The sequence below is a fragment of the Acanthisitta chloris genome, unplaced genomic scaffold (genome assembly GCF_000695815.1).
Source record: "Acanthisitta chloris isolate BGI_N310 unplaced genomic scaffold, ASM69581v1 scaffold20348, whole genome shotgun sequence".
Lineage (NCBI taxonomy): Eukaryota > Metazoa > Chordata > Aves > Passeriformes > Acanthisittidae > Acanthisitta > Acanthisitta chloris.
This window is the reverse complement of record NW_008688929.1, coordinates 27,981-45,602: the sequence shown is the minus strand read 5'-3', so window position 1 is coordinate 45,602 and position 17,622 is coordinate 27,981. Positions and strand designations below refer to the sequence as shown.

The 17,622-nt window shown below is 38.3% G+C and overlaps 1 protein-coding gene across 1 annotated transcript in view; it reads right to left on the bottom strand.

The window, feature by feature from the left end:
• Positions 1-1,354: 1,354 nt before the first annotated feature.
• The window catches only part of ZNF277 (zinc finger protein 277), a 29,352-nt gene continuing 13,084 nt past the window's right edge, over positions 1,355-17,622 (bottom strand). Inside the window, exons 4-11 of the mRNA XM_009081235.1 lie at positions 14,389-14,480; positions 12,916-13,026; positions 11,824-11,956; positions 6,361-6,428; positions 5,075-5,171; positions 4,525-4,567; positions 2,500-2,674; positions 1,355-1,706 (exon numbers count right to left, since the gene is read on the bottom strand). Coding sequence (XP_009079483.1) covers positions 1,514-1,706; positions 2,500-2,674; positions 4,525-4,567; positions 5,075-5,171; positions 6,361-6,428; positions 11,824-11,956; positions 12,916-13,026; positions 14,389-14,480 — 912 coding nt within the window. The 3' untranslated portion in view covers positions 1,355-1,513. The remainder of the gene's footprint in view (positions 1,707-2,499; positions 2,675-4,524; positions 4,568-5,074; positions 5,172-6,360; positions 6,429-11,823; positions 11,957-12,915; positions 13,027-14,388; positions 14,481-17,622) is intronic.

Below are 17,622 nucleotides of genomic sequence, written 5' to 3'. Positions count from 1 at the left end.
TACTTCTATCCCATTTCCTCTTGACAAAGTTATATATTGCTTCTGTCTCTGTTTCATTGTGCAGTTAAGTGGCTGATCTGTCTTAACACATTTTCAGCATCCTGTTGTTCTAACTTATCTCCAGAGCACCTGGGCCCAAGAGAAAATAGAAGAGTGGAAGCAAAGAGAGGTGCTAGAGGGTGATGTGTAATGGCAGGAGAAAACTAGTACAATGCAAATATATAGACACTGATGCAAATAGATTGCAGGGGGAATTAGGCTGGATATGGAGGCTTAGCAGTACATGAGTAAAGATTTGCTCTTTGGCCCTTGCTCCCAGGGACTGCTTTAAAATTCTCAATCACCATAAAAAGACAAACAACAACAACTCTTATTGACAGCAATGCACTTCAGGTAAAGAGAGCTGTGCAACAGCAAAGCTGTGGCTTTGAATCTTCTCAGGCAGGGAAGGGCACTGAGCTGAGACTCCCATCCTTTCAGCAAGTGCTCTAACACTGACCTAAAGCAGAAAAAAGAATGTGCTGCCAGAAAGCAGTGATACATATTATGGAAAGCTAAACTGGAACTCTGGAACTACTTAAGATTTCAGAGGTGAGAGGCAGAAATACTTTGGATTTTCCTAGCAGGACCTATGCTCTGAGCAGCTTTGCACTATCAAGACTGAGGTGCTTTCTGGACATGCTGAAGACCTTCTGTTACTTTGGGAACTTTATTGTTCAGTATTGAAGGAAATATGGTAACTTTTCTGGACTTGAAATTTTGAGGATTTAATTTGGATTTATGTGTCTGGAATCCCCTAAGTCATTCTTTTACATATCAGTTCAGGACCATACAAGAAGTCTATTTTAAATTGTTTGGATTTTTGATGCAACCAATACTGCAATTGTTCCTATGGCTTTTTTAAGCTTCAGATTGGCAGTTTTCCCTGCAGTCAGATATCCAAGGGCCAGGCAGAGCTTTACTGATGTTTCTGAGCTAGTTTTCAGAACAGGCACCATATATCTTATACATTGCTGATAAATAATAGAGATATACAGATCTGTTTTCACTTTGCAGAAGGTCTAAGCTTAAAAATACATAACAGACCAAGAATTAAATTTTTCATGTGTCCTCTAACAGCAATAACACATAGAAGATTCACTCATTGGCTCATATGTCATGACACATTGTATCAATTATTTGTGCCTTTCACAAGATGGCCTTAAAATAGAACTCAAATTCTGATTTATTAATAAAAAAAAATTAAAGAGATGAAAAATTTGTGAATAATACTAACAGTATTTGAAAAGCCAAACAGAAAATCCATCACTCACTTTTAAAATAAAGGTAAAATTTAAAGGAAGATAAACCAACAAAGTTCAAACACAAATTTTATTTAGCATTCACTTTCATACAATATTTGCCCAGTGCTAATAATATGTAATAGTTAAACTGTATTCCAATATTAGTGTAAGAATGTATTGTTTTTGTCTTGAAGAAGAAACACTCAAAAGTCAACAACTGTCCTTCAAGGTCAAAATTTCTTCTGACTTTTGTTCTCTTTACACAGGAGCTGGTTTAAAATACTGCTCTGCTTGAGAGCTTTTAGATTGGCTATATCTTCACTTACAACAGGGACTTCTTCACTTTGATCCTCAGTTATCACATCTTCACTGTCTGTCAGAGTGCACAGGAGTGTATCATTTTCATAGGTAGGAAAATAATACCTGAAAGCAACAAGACATAATTCTTGGATAGTCACATATTTTCTTTGAGGGGCTGAGATTAGATTTTTTAAAAAAGGAAAAAGGAACAAGTGTGGTTGTCTGGAATGACAGTGAACAGCACACCCCAAAAAAAAATCAACTGGTATGTACAAGGTAGAAGAGTCAGAGAGAAAAGCTGACGACAAGCCCTTCCCCCTATTTCTTCAGCCAGATGCTGTCACAATTGAGACAGATCCAGGTTTGTACCATAAGAAATGGTGAACAGAAGTGTTTGAGTTAGAACACTCACTGTGTTCTACCACCCAGTAGAGCATCATCCCCAGGACCTATTCAGCCTACTTAGAATCTGCACTAGTGTTTTGTTACGTTCTCTCTTCATTTTCCAAGGAAAATACTATGGGTAAACAACCAACTTTTTCTGGTGCCTGCAGTTGGGTAGACCTCATGCATATATCTACATTAGACATGCAAAAGAAGGGATGTGATTTGGTTCTAGAACAATTTTGCAACGACTAACTTCTCTAGCATACTGACCGTGCAGATCCCACATAGAGGGTCAGTGCATCCTGGATGCAACTAGAAAAGCAGTATCCTGTGTCAACTGCAGCTTCAGACTGTACAGAGATTTGTAATTCTGAGTAGTTTTGAGACCACTTATTATTTTATCGGGGTCAGTAGAGCTTGGGAGGTCAGGGCACTGTTGCATTGGCAAAAACCAGAACTTTCAACTTATTGTTTCACAGACATTATCAAGTAAAAGTATAAATGCTGGAAGAAACATGTTTGCCCTTACTGTGGTTGATCCCATGTAGACCTGGCTGGCAGGAATGTAATGTGTTTGGTCTCTTCCATATGATTTATCAATTCTCCTTTGGACTGAAATTTCTCCTGGCAGTTGTAGCAACGACGATGATGGATTTCTCTTCTGACGAAGTTCACTAGCTTCACTTGCTGATAGAAGTTCAGACCTAGGAGAGATGGCAGCAAACAAGTGCTTGGAAAATGTAAGAATTTAAAAATGCTTTCTTGGATTAAGCCTAAAGATTGATACAAGTTTACTGAAGACCAGCACTGCCTGAATGTGGTAACATAGCAAATTAACTGAACGAATGATTTTTCCTAGCTGCAGGGGAACTAATCCTTCTTTTAATGTAAAAACTGCAAATACTCAGTCTAAGTCTCTCTGCTTAGAGACAGAGCTCAGGGAGAAGGCAAGTAGGTTGAGGAATACTGGGGAATGAGAGAGACTGACTGCTGGAATCACACCCTGCCTTCCCTGGAACGGGCCTAACAGGCAGACAGAATGCATGATACGGAGAATTCCCTGCCTGAGCACAGTGACTGAAGGGACAAGGGACAATGGTGACAAATCCATACTCCTCCGTGACTGCCCCACCTCCAGGTGCTCTAGTGTAATAGGTGTGAGGCTCTAAAAGTGGAATCCAACAATGACAAGAGCAATGGTTCATCCAGCATGGAGGTGTTGCCGAGGTTAATCCAGCCTGTGCCCTGCATCAAACCACTTCCATAAAGAAAAAAAGATGGGACAACTGGTTAAGAGATCAGGAACATAAGTAGTGCTCTCCTCTGTCCTTCCAGTTGCAGGGAACAATGAGGGATGAAACATGAAGAGCCAGCACATCAATACCTGGCTCCAAGCCTGGTGTCACTGGAAGAATTTGGGTTTATTTGATCATAGGTGGGTCTACATGATGCCAGGCCTGCTGGTGACAGATGGGGTACACCTGTTTGAAGAGGGAAAAGGATCTTTGCACAGGAGTTAGCAGGGCTCATTAAGAGAGCTTTAAACTGGATTTGAAGCAAGAAAGGGATAAAATGAGGCTCACCAGGGAAGAGCCTGGGGCAGGATGCCAGTGCATGATGTTCAAGTGTCACATCCTGCACTTGGGTCACACAACCCCATGCAGTCTTACAGGCTTGGGAAAGATGCCCAGTGGAAAAGGACCTGGGGGTGCTGGTCAACAGCTGGCTGAACATGAGCTGGCAGTGTGCCCAGGTTGCCAAAAAGGACAATGGCTGCCTGGCTTGTATCAGAAATAGTGTGGCCAGTGGGACTAGGGCAATCATTTCCCCCCTGTGTAGGCAGGAGAAAAGGAGGCTCAGGGGAGATATTATCAATTCTCTACAACTACCTGAAAGGAGGATGTAGCCAGGTAGGGGTTAGTCTCCTCTCCCAAGTAACAAGTGATAGGGGGAGGCTTGATTTGGATAGCAGGAAAATTGTTTTCACCAAAAGGCTTGGCAAGCATGGAACAGGCCCAGGGAAGTTGGTTGAGTCACCATCCCTGAAGGTATTTAAAAGACATCTAGATGTGACACTTAGGGACAGAGTTTAGTGGAGTACTTGGCAGTGCTGGGTTAACATTTGGCCTCAGTGATCTTAAGAGTTCTTTCCCAACCTAAATGGTTCTATTCTACAGCTGAAAGCAAACATTGGCCAAACAAAGGTCGAGTACAGCCTTCTAACTTGCAATCAAGTGTTAACAGGCATAACAACAGTCCCAGAGCTCCAGCATCCAGACCTGGGACTCATAGGGCAGGTATTTGTAGAAGCTACTCTGCAAAAGAATCCAATGGTTTTAAAGAAAACAGCACACGTCCCTGGCACTTACAACAGTTCCAGACAAATAAAGTACTCTTGGCTTGCTTTTGTAAGCTGGCAGAAACAGTTTCCATAATGGAAAAGTTAAATGTCCATACAGAAATAAACCTGATAAAGTTGTTTTCCACTATTCTTATGATGTGGTTTTCTCCACGCTAGTGGCAAATGCTGACAATTACAGCACCTCTTACTCACCGTGCTCTGACTTTATTTTAGGAAAGTCAAATCCATGTGATTTCTGGAGGAAAAAAAATAGCAAAGAAAAAATATATTTCCATCACTTCTACTATACCAAGTTAAAAACAGCTCAGCTTTTCATAGACACAGACATACACATCTAGACACACAAACATTAATATATAAAACAAACCTCAAAAGTTTTGTTTCATCAGGAACTTTCATATTCTGTCAAACACTAACACTCCCGTTAAATAGTTTATTAAAACTGAAACACAGATGCTAACCATTAAATATATTAAATCCTCAAGTTTCTATGATATTGAAGATGCTACTTCACTACTGCTTGGATCAGTCTATATACTCACAAGTAATAGCCAGTCATACTCATAATGTAAAACTTGACTCATCTGCATGTTTTAGGGAGCAGATACTGCATGCAGTACTTCAGTTCTGTGCTGAAGAGGGCATTCTAATGCAGCAGCTGATTTGATCTTAACAAAGACGCTACAAACCTAATTTTTAATTCCAAAGTGATGAAAAAACTGTCATTTAAAACAAGTCTTACCTGCATGTGAACATACAGTTTTTCTGTAGTGTCTGCTTGTTGTTCACAGAACAGGCAAACTGCACATACAGGATGCTCTTCCCAGTCAGACCAGTCTCTTTTGGTTAAAAGTCAAAAAGATTCATTTAATTGTGGAAAACAGAAGAGACATTTTGTGAAAGAGCAGTTCAGATTCTGCAGTCACAGCACTAGAAATAAATCCAGAGAAACTGAATACTTTAAAGGCATGGAAGACACAGTGTGAATTTATAGCTGGATACATGATTACAATCTGGTTTACAGCCTAAAAAAATACAAATTTGAGAATAACTGAGCAGTTACTGTTGGGTAATTCCTGTGCAGACAGGCATTAAGTCCTACTTGAATCTGTCTGCACTAACAAACAGCATATTAACTACAATTTCTATCCAGTTTGGCAAGTCATCGAATATTGTTTTCAGTGTTTTTTTTCCAGTGACTTTTATAAGTCTTATAAAATTCTTTTAAACCTTTCAAATCTTTCTATACATTAGCCAAAGTAATAATCATCAGGCAGAGTTCATTCTGTTACTCACTTATATATTAATTACTCCTGAAAGAGACACTCATTTATGCTACATTTAGACATGCACACACAGAGTATTTGACCAACTTAAATCCCTCATACTGCTGAAAGATAGAAATATTACTGCAGTCAGGTATAATCAAGTTAAATTAAGCTCAAGTCACAGAACTAGGAAGATCAGGGACCCTGATACCCATAAACTACTTCCTTCTTACTCGATTTTCTATGACCAAGAAAGTCACCTCTGCAGTGATCTGAGGGCCTGGGCCACAGAAGAATGCAAAGGAGGTGGGTGTTGCCCTCAATCAGCACTGCTGAGAAGCTTCCTTTGAAATCCTGCTTTAATTTCTAGTTATTACCTTTTTATCAGGTTTTTTTCATACAATTTCTGTCTCATGCTGACATTTTTTATGCCTTGATTTTTAAATTTGAGCAAAAATCATTCAAATTTTTTTTGCACAAAAAGAAAAACCGATCCGTTTCCTCTACATCATTATAAACCTGAAAGGCTCTTGTGTTTGAGCTCTAGGCAAACAAAAAAAAAAAAAGGTTTTTGGTTGAAATATGAAGTTTACAGCCCTTACTGCTGAGAAGTGTTTTTAATGAGACCAATTTGGAGCTGATTTGATTGGCTTAAAAGAATTTTAACTATGTACTAACTATGCACAGCATTTTCCCTGTAACTACTTTCAAAACTAATGGTCTTGCAAGTCTTTGTAATGGGCACATAAGTAACTCTTACTCTTCTAGGTTATCAAGTAATTCCCGGTCGTCCTCTGACTGCACTTCCTCCCAGGACTTTCCAAATTCCTGGGGAGAAAAAAGAAAAGAAAACAAAAAACCATTTCCTGATTCATATCATGTTTGTCAATCAACTGAATGAACATCTCAGAAGTCACAACCAGTACCTTATTTTGGATCACTTTGGTATTTCTGTGAGTTAAAGCTAGTCATACAACACTGCTTTAGTAATATTTAAAACCCCCACAATTATTTTTGTCTTTTAATGGGGCATTCTCCACCCTACATCTGGAAAGATGATTTGTCACAAGTTCTCACCAAATTCCAGAGTGTTGCACCACTACCAAGATGTTCCTGAGGTGGGTGTGTTATCGCTGTCTCAAGTTTGCCATCACACTTGCTCGATCCAATCTGTCTACCTTGCTCTTCATGCAGCACATGCTGCTTAAACAATGCAGTTGTCACACCTGAGACTTCAGTTGGCACAGCTACACCAGTCAGTGCTCATACCTTGTACAAGGTTGTCTCAGTGAAAACACAGGGTGTAAACTTAGCTATGGAGGACTCCAGAAAGGCAGTGTGAGCCAGGGCACAGATCTCTTGAGCCAGACTCCAGTTTCTCTTCCATCCTCGTCTCAGATGTGACTTTAAGCACGTCTATTCATGGTGTTCTGATCTTCCTTTTACTTTTTGTGTTGCTTATTTATATCTTAAAAACCTTCAGCACAAAGTATATCACAATATATTTGTGCAGTGTTCAGCACAATGGCAAGCACTCTCAGCCTGAGATATAAATAACAGGCAATAAAAAGCTAAGCACTACTGAAATACCAGCAGTGATCTTTAGTTGTGTTTTCCTTTCCTCTGATTGTTCCTGATTTTAAAAATAACCAGTAATCAGAACAGTATTTTTGAACCCATACTTTTGATGGCTGTGAAAGATTCACAAAGATCATAGTTGAGGATCTTGTCCCCATTAAAAAAGGCTGCTAATAAAAAGATAACACTTTCATTAATTTTACTCAAATACTGATTCTAATAACTACATTTAATAAAATTCTTAGTAACAAGTACTATTATTGCCTTTATGGTTGTTTGGAACAAGAAGGAAAGGATATTAATCGTTTAACAATTTAATGAGAAATTTTAAAGCTGTTAGTGTCTATCAGGAAAATGATAAACAATTGTCTCTAGACAATAATGTCACCATATACTGCAAAATGAGAATTCTGTAATTAATTCAGTGATGCTACATGGTAGTGTGTAAACTGAGTTAGAGGGGAGAATCATTAATGTCACCATTACTGTGAGATAACATGAAGCCATTAACACCTCTCACCACATGTTCTCCCAGCTGCAGGCTAGTTTCTTATGTCTGCTAATGTAACACCTTAATGAGCACATAGTGGCTCACAACCACTGCAGAATGGAGACAAATGCTCACAGTTTTTTTCCTTACTAGCCTGAAGTATATGAGCACAAAAGAATATGTTCAAAACAGCAGCCAGTAATAAGCTTCACCTTTTAATTAAAGGTGAAAAGGAAAAACCATGCACAGGCTTTGTTATTGCTGCTGTTTCTTTATGGTGTTTCTGTGAAGAAGGCAGAGAGGGATCTTGTAAGAGGTCTCTGTTTCCCTCATCTATTTATATGCAGAGGAGAAAAATAAAGGAAAAAGGAAAAAGCTAACCAGATCTTGTATCGCTGTAGAACTGCATGGTGAATTGATAACTAGGGACACTGTGATGAAAGTGCCAAGAGACTGAAGCTGAGCAATTGGGTGGGAAAGAGCTCTTTGAAGCATTCTTAAAACTCTTTCAGGTTGCTCTCTTTTTTTTTTTTTTTTAAACTCCCTTTTTCAGTTCTACAGCTTGATGGGCTTCTGAGACCAAGGGTGCCTTTGTTAAGCAGTCAACTTTTTTTTGCTCTTTCATCCTAGATACAAGAGCTCCTAGCAATCATCTCTAGAGAATCCCAAGAAATTCTTAATAAAATCAGAAAAAACCCAGACTTGACATTGTTGATAGTTCAAACAGTAGAAAATGAGTAATTAAAAAAACCTGAAGGCCATTCTATACATCCAAGGAAAACCAACTTTTTCTTTTAAATACTTACTGTGTACCTCTCAGAGAGGATGATCCTACAGAAAAGTGAGGAGAGAATGTAAATGTGTGTGGTTTGATTATTTCTGCTTGCAAAAATAAGTCTAAATGCACAGAGCTGAATTGTCTCACTGACAATTTACCTTCTCAACTTGAGTACCAGCTCTACAGGGAGATGGTCTGTGTGCCTCACTGAGGCAACATACCCCAGCTTGAAAAGAATTGCTGAGATGAGAGAAACTGGAAACAGCAGCTGGTATTTCAAGCAGTTTTCCCTAAAGAGAAGTTACTAAACTACATGCAAATAGAGTTACAGGAATGTGGAGCTCAGAAACTCCAAACAGATGCTGCTTTCCCCTGAAAATGTCCTCTTGCCCTTCTCCTCACCTGTCTTGCTATGATTATCTGAGTTGTTTTATATTGCTGCAGAACTAGAGATGCTCTATCCGGTACAAGAGATGGCCTTTCCCCAAACACATTGGATGGATTTCAATGTGAAACATTGCCCCACTTGGGGGATTTTATTAATTCTTGAACTATCATCAGCTAACAAAGGGTTTCCCTTTACTATTTTACAAAATACACACTGTGTAAGTCAAAAACATGCTAAATATAGGTAGTAGCTCCCATAGTAAAACATACTTCCCCCGGCCCCCAACAGATAATACAGATGATCTAGGGCTTGGCAACAAGGAGAAAACACCTTTATATCTTTGAGGAAAAGTAAAGGCTTTATGAAACAAGTTCTCTAGCTTACTGTAAGTATCATTTTTCATCTGCCTAGCTTAGTCATAAGTGCATTCATTATAGTGATGTTACATACCAGAGATACACACTACTAGCCAATTTGAAAATAGACATTTGTGCTTCCTACATACAAAGATACTCTATACTGAAAGTGCTGCTGGTAACAATCAGGTGAATACAGAAGGGAAGGCCCTGTCACTCTGGATCTGCCTCAATTCTCGGGCCGAGAATAAGTTTTAATACTGCCTTCTGTTCTTTTATGGCCCCCAGCAGGTACCAAAAAGTTCTTCCCTCTTCATTTTTACTTAGCTCTTCGTGCAAGGTGAGTCATAGGGCCACAGGATAACACAAGCAGAGTAACAAGAAAATTAGGTTGGAAGCTTGGAAGCTGTTTTTTGAGGAAAGAAAAGTAAGGTAACCTATATATATATATGTATATCATGGATTCATTATTGCTCAGTTCTTCACCCTCCACTATCAGTTGGTCTCTTTCACTTTATACTTCAAGCCTCTCTGAATAGGATTGGTATCATCTTCCACACTTCCACAATAGTGACAAAAGACCTCCAAATCACTGAGGAAGTGACCCCACTGCCTTGCAAGTCATTTGCATAATTGCAAAACTCCCTCTGTAATTCAAAATAACTATCTAATAATAAGCTTTTGATACTTGCTTATGAAAGAAATCTATCAAGCACATGACAAAAAAAGGCTTCCCCTCCTACTCAGGATCATGTGTAATTTATCTTAATGCTAACCTGTGAGCAACAGAGTGTGTCAGTGATATGGAGGTGGACAAATAAATGATACAGAGGTAGATCATGACAGAAGTCATATAAAGTCACAGATTATCAAAATATTTAAAAGGAATTTGCACTTTTATTACTCATTGCTATGCCAAATTGGAAATTCAGGGGAGGGAAGTACCGGCACACAGACAGAAAATGTAACTTATGTTATGAAAACAGATTCTGACAAGTGCTCTACAAACACAAGTGAAGTCAAAAGCAGAATGGAGCAAAAGGATGAAGGCAGGCAAGCCTACTGCTATAAATGAAATCAATGGGAGCTCTGCCATCAGCTTAAAAAGACAAGTAAGAATTGGCCAGAAGATCATGAGGCAATTCAGCAGACATTCACAGGCCATCTGAACAAAAAGCCCTTAAAACCTCTCAGTACAAAAGCCACAAAATAAAGGAAACTGCCAGTTCCAGCTTAGTAAGACTATTTTATGCAGTGCTTGCTGAATATGTAATGGAAAATTATAAAAAAAGGATAATAATGTCTGTAAGATGGTTGTAATAAGGAACTATGCATTTCAATAACTTAAGATCCAGTTGCTGACAGAAAAACTTTATGGTGCATATCCTAAAGGTAAAGTGGGTAAGACTGTGACAATATTGATGTTTATCATTAGAGACCTACTTAGTTTTATAGTCTCTTTATGGTGAAAAAACCCTTGATCAAACTGGCATATATAAAGATCAAAATTCACACTTCTGTGGAAACATACAAAAATAGGTAAATTGTATGCCTATATCTTTGGGTTAAGGTGAAATCAGTAGCAAATTTTGAAACACTACATCTATCATTTCAGATAAGATGTGTAAACCATGTCTGTGTCTGTAAAATTGTCTAATTCCCCTGGACATTTAGAGCAACGTGAAACACAGACCTTTAACACTTGTTCATAAGTCAGTAAAGCTTGATAGTACACATTAAAATCTAAAAATATCTTCTAGCAAGTTGTGAGGTGCCAGGGGAGAGGAAGCAAAATCACTACATCGAGTCATTAGAGAAAGCAGACCTGGAGTAACATCTAGAATTTACTGAATATAGACTCAGCTAGAAAAAAAACCCCATCCTATCACTTGTAATATGATCTACTGCAGACCACGTATGTGCAGTACAGAATGTTTTCTCCTTACAATGTAAAGGCCAATCGACTGAACTCCCAGTGAACAAACTGAGGTTCTTCCTTTTAATCTTTTTTTCCTTTGTGCAAAAATAAAGGGTTATGCTTTTGAAGCAGCTCCTATGTTTGTAAGTTGAAGGCAGCTCTTATGTTCTCAAGCTGCAATAGTGAAAATCTGTTACATACAGGTGTCCACACTCTCACAGGTCTCAGATAAAAAAATATTTAGCAACATACACCTACCTGGAGGCTAAAAATTATGCTTTTTCTTTCATCTGCATATCTTTCATTTTCCTCCTCTTTGCCTTTCATTCATACTCTGAAGAACACTTCCAGCTTAAGGTTTGTAGAAAATGAGCTCAAAGCCAATAGAATACAAGTTAGACTTCCATTTACTTCATTGCTCTATCTCATTTTCTTTCTGGTTATTAAAGCAGAGACTGAGCACTAATGACATAATGATTAGTGTATCTTCAAGCTTCATTCTTGCATCTCTCAAAATCAGTTCTCAACAACAAATGTTTACTAGTGCTTAGTTTAAAAATTATCCAGAATATCATACCGTGAATGAGCAGATTTAAGAGTCCTTCACTTGATTTTTGACCTATATACTAATTGCTGGTGTGGAATTACTCACTTTGAACAAGATATTGCCTGTATCTCTTTAGTCAACTTACTAATTATTCATAGAACTACTTACCAAGTAATTAATGATATAAAATTTGTCATATTCTTTGTTTTTGGCATTAATTCTGCGATGCTGCTTTTTTCTCATGTGATCTTTAAGTGTGTTTTTGTCTCTAAAGAATTTTTCACAGTATAAACACTGCAAACTATAAGAAAAAGGTAAACAGGTCAACCAGTTAAAATGCAAATAGTACAAGATAATAGCATTAAATAAACTGGAGTTATATACAGTAAGATCGATCCTAAGTAGGTGAGAGCAAGGTAAATGAAATAGAAAATTTATTGGAAAAAACCACACACAATGTAGTCATATTTGCCTAAAACAAAACTTTTCTCCTATTAATAATTTATTTTCAGGTGCTATTCAACTAGCATAGCTATTAAGTCTATTCTTAGCAGTAGGAGGAGTGGCCTTTTACTGTTCTGGACACAATTTCAGCATGTGTATTAACTACAGAGAGGATTGGCTTTGAGAAAATCTCACTAATTGAAAGCCTCAGGTCCTACTGATAAATAGTAGAGCTGCAAATTATCAGTGAGCATGATAATTCAGTGCATTAGGCAACACCAATGATGAAAGAAAAGGCATTCTTAATACATCTTAATTTCTGGAAAAAGCTAACATATATCTATCCCCTTCAGCTCTGGTATGTACTCTGTAAGCAGTACAGAAGGGAGAGACCAAACATCCTACATGAATGATATATAGAGGCAAATAAAGATTGGCACACAAACTTCAGTGATTAAAGAGACGATGAGCAAAAACATTGTTATGATGATAAAGAAGACTAATGCTAACAGTTACGAGAAAAAGGCACATACTATTATAAAAGTCAATAGAAACTGTGCAATGCATAACAATAACTAAAGCACTGTGTGTGACTTCATTTTTCCAGCAAACACAAACTATGAATTGTTATGAATTAGCTTTTAATAAGTCAACAAAAAGACTTCTAAGAGAACTCACAATAAACTTACATTATCTCCCTGTTTCTTCTTAACTAACCATGAATGTTGAATTAATTTTAACCTAACCTGTTTCCAAGGTTAAAAAAATATGACCCAAGTCTATTAAAAAAACCCAACCAAATAAAACACTACTTACTTGTCTAGCTTCTCCTGTAATACAGCCAAAAACTCACAGCAATTCACAATGTTATCTGGCAGCCCAATGTTAAAAGCATGTTCTCTTGCCATATGATTGAGAAGGACAGATCTACAAAAGACATTCATATAGAACATTATATATGTTTGGATATATATGAGAACTATTCAATTAGTGACTTGAAATACAACAATTGCTCTAAAAATGCATAAAAGCCAACATTAAATAAACAATAATAGTCTTGCTGCCAATGCTAGGAAGAAAAAATGCAACTTTATTGAAACAGGAAGTGTTCAATTTCATCTCTGCCCAATGTTCAGCGACATTTGAACTGCTCAATCTGCATGCATGAAATATAATCCTTTAAATGAAAATTACAGTATAGTTTATTTTGACCCTCACTGTTAGCAAAGCTCAGTCATTAACTTGTAGAAACAAATCACATTTCAAACAACCCTCTTGAGAAACATTCTAAAAAGCCATTTGTCAGTTTTCTCTATGCTGGTTAGCAGAGCAGAAATTCTTGGATGTGTTATGCTTTTACATCACTACTGCTTCACACAGCACTAGCAACATGAATGGCACTCAAAAGTACACACAAACTAACATAATGGATGTTCAAATAAGATATTTTTTTGATAGAGACATACTGGTTAATTTCTTAGGTGCCCAGTCTCTCTACATGCCTCAGCTTCTGCTTTTGGGGCTGAAGAAATATCCAAGTGTTGACACTTGCTTTTACCACAGTTCATACATGATTTTCAAACCACACCTTCTATCCTCTCAGACTCAAGAGTAAGCAGCAGATGAAGTTCTGGGGGGCCAGACAGTAAAGAGCACAGGACACTCACACAACATTGAGATGACCTGCAGGGACATAACCCCGGGTTCCTCTACACCTCCAGAGTACCAGAACTACCCATGTGAACACATTCAGTCCCTCCAGCTGAAACTGATTTACTGTGTATGAACAGTTTCTTTGGAGTGAGCACTTTGATGCAATTCTTGCTCACACTTGACTGATGCTGCAAAGCACCCCCATTCTCAATCAAATCTTCCTCATTTCTTTTTAATTTGATATTCAAATTGACACTGGTTTGGTGAGGTTTAAATAAGAATATGTACAACTGGATGGAAACATTTTTTTAACCATCATACTGGCTTAAAGAGCTCTCCTTGCCACCAAAACAACTGCCAAAAAACCTCTCTCTCTTTAAAATGGTTAGTTCCCAACCCCAGCTTACTGTGTAGTATAAAAAGCTGTACTGGAATAAATAAAAAGGATTGAGAAGTAGGACAGGGTCTATTTAAAATGGCACTGCATTTGAAGGAAATACTTAAAATATAACTTAAAATTATTTCTCAGTCCTACTGTTAAGCACTGACTGGTTTGATGACATTAAAACCCTAAACAAAGATGCTGAGTCCATATGAGAAAAAACAAACTAAATGCAAACAGGGCAATAAACAAACCTGTTTCCTGTGAATTCTTGATCACAGAACATACACATACTACGAAAACTTGTGTCATATCTCTCCTGCTGTTGCTGTTCTAGAATTTCTCTCTATGAAAAGAAACAGATGTAGTTATTCAGATAAAATGATAATCATAGAATCTTTCCTTCACATATGCTTATTATATGTCTTTATCCTTACAGGTAACAGTGAACATATGAAATTCAAGTGTGCTGCTGACACAAACCAGATGTTAATATTTTCTGAATGTGGGTTCTCATAAAAATTCCAAGTTTTTTCAAAGGCAGTATGTGCTCCAGTCAAGTTCCAGTAAAATTCTGTGAACATTATATACATGGTGGCTGAAAAGAAATACAATCCACAGTAAGATTTTACACAGCTATTTAAATAATTCTGTATAAAACATATCAGTTTATTGTTTCTACTTGTGATTCAGATTTACCTTTGGTATCAGTGAGCAAGTTTATGGGCAACCACCTAATGTCCAGTGGAATGATAAACTCAATTCTACAAGGCTAATTGCAGTCAACCTAGAGGGTTTTTTCATAATATGGGACTGATGACAACAGCCTTGGCAGTTTCTGTAAGAAACTATGGCACATACCAAACCCAGGGAAAAGGAGAAGGTGATTGCCTTCACTCAGGTTCTGTTTAAAGTAGGGCAACAGATTAGGCCAGACACTTTACAACCCTTGACACCCCTTTCCTAACAACAACAAAATGAAGCAGCAGGCAACTTTTCTCTGGTGCTATACCAGTGGCAGTGTAGCTATACTGTGGAGTTAATATGCACTTCAGATGGAAAGGCCATAATCATTTGAGACATGGGAGAATCAATGTTTGGATTAAAACTCAGCATATTTTCAGTCTACCAGCATACTACTCTGTACTTGTACTATTTGTACTTTTAAGTATCTGTAACTCGGAAAGGATTTAATTTCTGTGCAACATAGAGGTGCTACTGCCTGCTTACTGACATTAGGGATTGTGACTGAATTTCTTAGGGGATTTTCTCAATCTTTTTATCTCCTTAGAGCCTGCAGTGGAACTTTCTGTTTCTTACCTGCCTGTTTAGTAACTCTTATGTGGATCAAGGCCCAAATTTGTCCATAGTCTACATGTAAATCACACTTAGCTACGCCTGTAGGATAAGATCCATAGAAGGCAGAAATAAAAGGAAAAAACAAAGACATGCTCCCTCAACACAAAAAGAAATAAGAGAAAGGCTTGAGCTATTGTCATTAAAGGACCAGCTATGTTCTGCAGTGCAGATAGGCTGGTGCAGGATGTACCACGCCACATCCTGGTGCCCACTGAGAGATGGCAGGAGGCTGACATTGGGCAAATAAATGTGCTGTCTGTTTCTGTTCCACAAGAGCAGCATGGTGCACCCAGCGAGGGGCAGTGGGCCCATAAGGATGCCTGTCAAGAGCACAGGAGTGTGCCACACCTGAGGAACACTTGAGGAACACGGGCCTGGGGCCCGTGGCTGCTGGGAGGCATGGGCACACCATGCCAAAGCCCCTCCCAGGGCCTGTATGCAACACACTACTGGGAAGCTGCAGCTGTTGCACATCAGCTAAGAGTCTGTTACCCTAAAAATGCAGATGCTGTGGCTTTTCTCTTTGTTTGTGTACTACAAGGTGTACATTTTATGTTGGAGTCATGCTCAGCAGCACCTGCTCGCATTTTAGGCCATATATGCTCACGTCCTGCTGCGTTATGCAGAACATCAGCTAACAGAAATATAAATTCCTACTTTTCAGTGCTGACTCTGGAAAGAGATAAATGGAGCATAACACACCTTGTCGAGCCCTTCAGCGGAGATGCAATTAAATAAGACTATCTGCTCCCTGTGGGCAGCAAACATCCCATGGCACATCGGTAGAAACTGGGGTTTTCTCTGGTATGTGTAGCTGCCACTTCTCTTCCACTCAGCAGCATGTTTGACCCTGTTTGCCTAACCTTGGATGTGGAAGTGCCTGTGTGTATTTTATATACTTTGCAAAACACTTTGTAAAACTTTTGAAACAATCTAAATGGAAATAAAAAGAGATTGTGTACAATTCAAACATAAGGACAGAAAGTGTTTAAACACCCTCACCCTCCCATTGATATTCCAACTTAGCTTCCTGATTTTACTCTACTAGTAGGAAAAAACCATTCTGCAGTATTTGGCTGCTTAACTCCAGATTGCTTACTGAAGCCCTGGTGAGCAGCTGCTCTCAGTTGTGTCTGAGGAAGAAGAAGTGTAATGTATCTTCCACACAGATGATGCTCCTGCTACTCCACTCTCTCACCCTTCCCATTTCCCCTACACCAGCACGCTTGGCAGTTAGGAAGCGTTGACTAACCCAGCAGTGTTGCTTTATCAATTTACCCAACAGAGTTTAAAAACTATTTTCCAAGGTAGACACACCTTTTATCAAATACTGGCAACTTTCATTGCTAGAGAGAACTTTCTAAGCTAGAAAGAAAATCTGATACTTGCATAGGTGAGGAATTAAAAGCATTGATTCAAGACAAAACCAGCAAAAGCAATTGGGCTGCTCTTCTTCCTACAGACATTTCCAATCCTCTGCTTCATTGCTGGTACTCTGAAGGGAGAACAGCAATTACAATAACTTACAGAAAGCTTTGGAGATTTTTCTGACCTGAGACATTCAGCTGCTAATGAAAGTCAAGCGAAAACTGAAGTTATGAGCCAGAAAATGAGTAATTTACTTTAATACCTGCTCCAGTTTCTGACCTCTTCAAATTTTTGGGGATGTTAGAACTAATACCCACATATTTCAGCCATGAAGATTTTCCAAAACATTTTTAGGATACTGTGTCATATCAAACTGTCACAGAATGAGAAGACAAAGTTACTTCAGGAAAAAGTGCATATAGTAATTTCCATAGTGAATAAAAGAATTAAGGATGATCATCTTTAAATATGTCAGCATACTAGCTGCTAATGCAAAAGAAACTTTATCATTTGCTTGACAACTTGTAACTTGCATTCTAGAAAAATGTCCCACACATTGATGACGCTCAGTTTGAGTCTGTGAGGAGGAGTTGACTTTCTCCTGAGAAGGGGTAATTTAAGAAGTGCCTTGGAAAAAAAAAAGTGCCCATTCCTCTCCAGGGAAGCACTATTTTGGAAGAAATTACCTGGTTTATTTTTCCAGAAGTGCTTAAGCACTATGCAACAGCAAGAATTCACACTGATAATCAGTAAAAGATGAA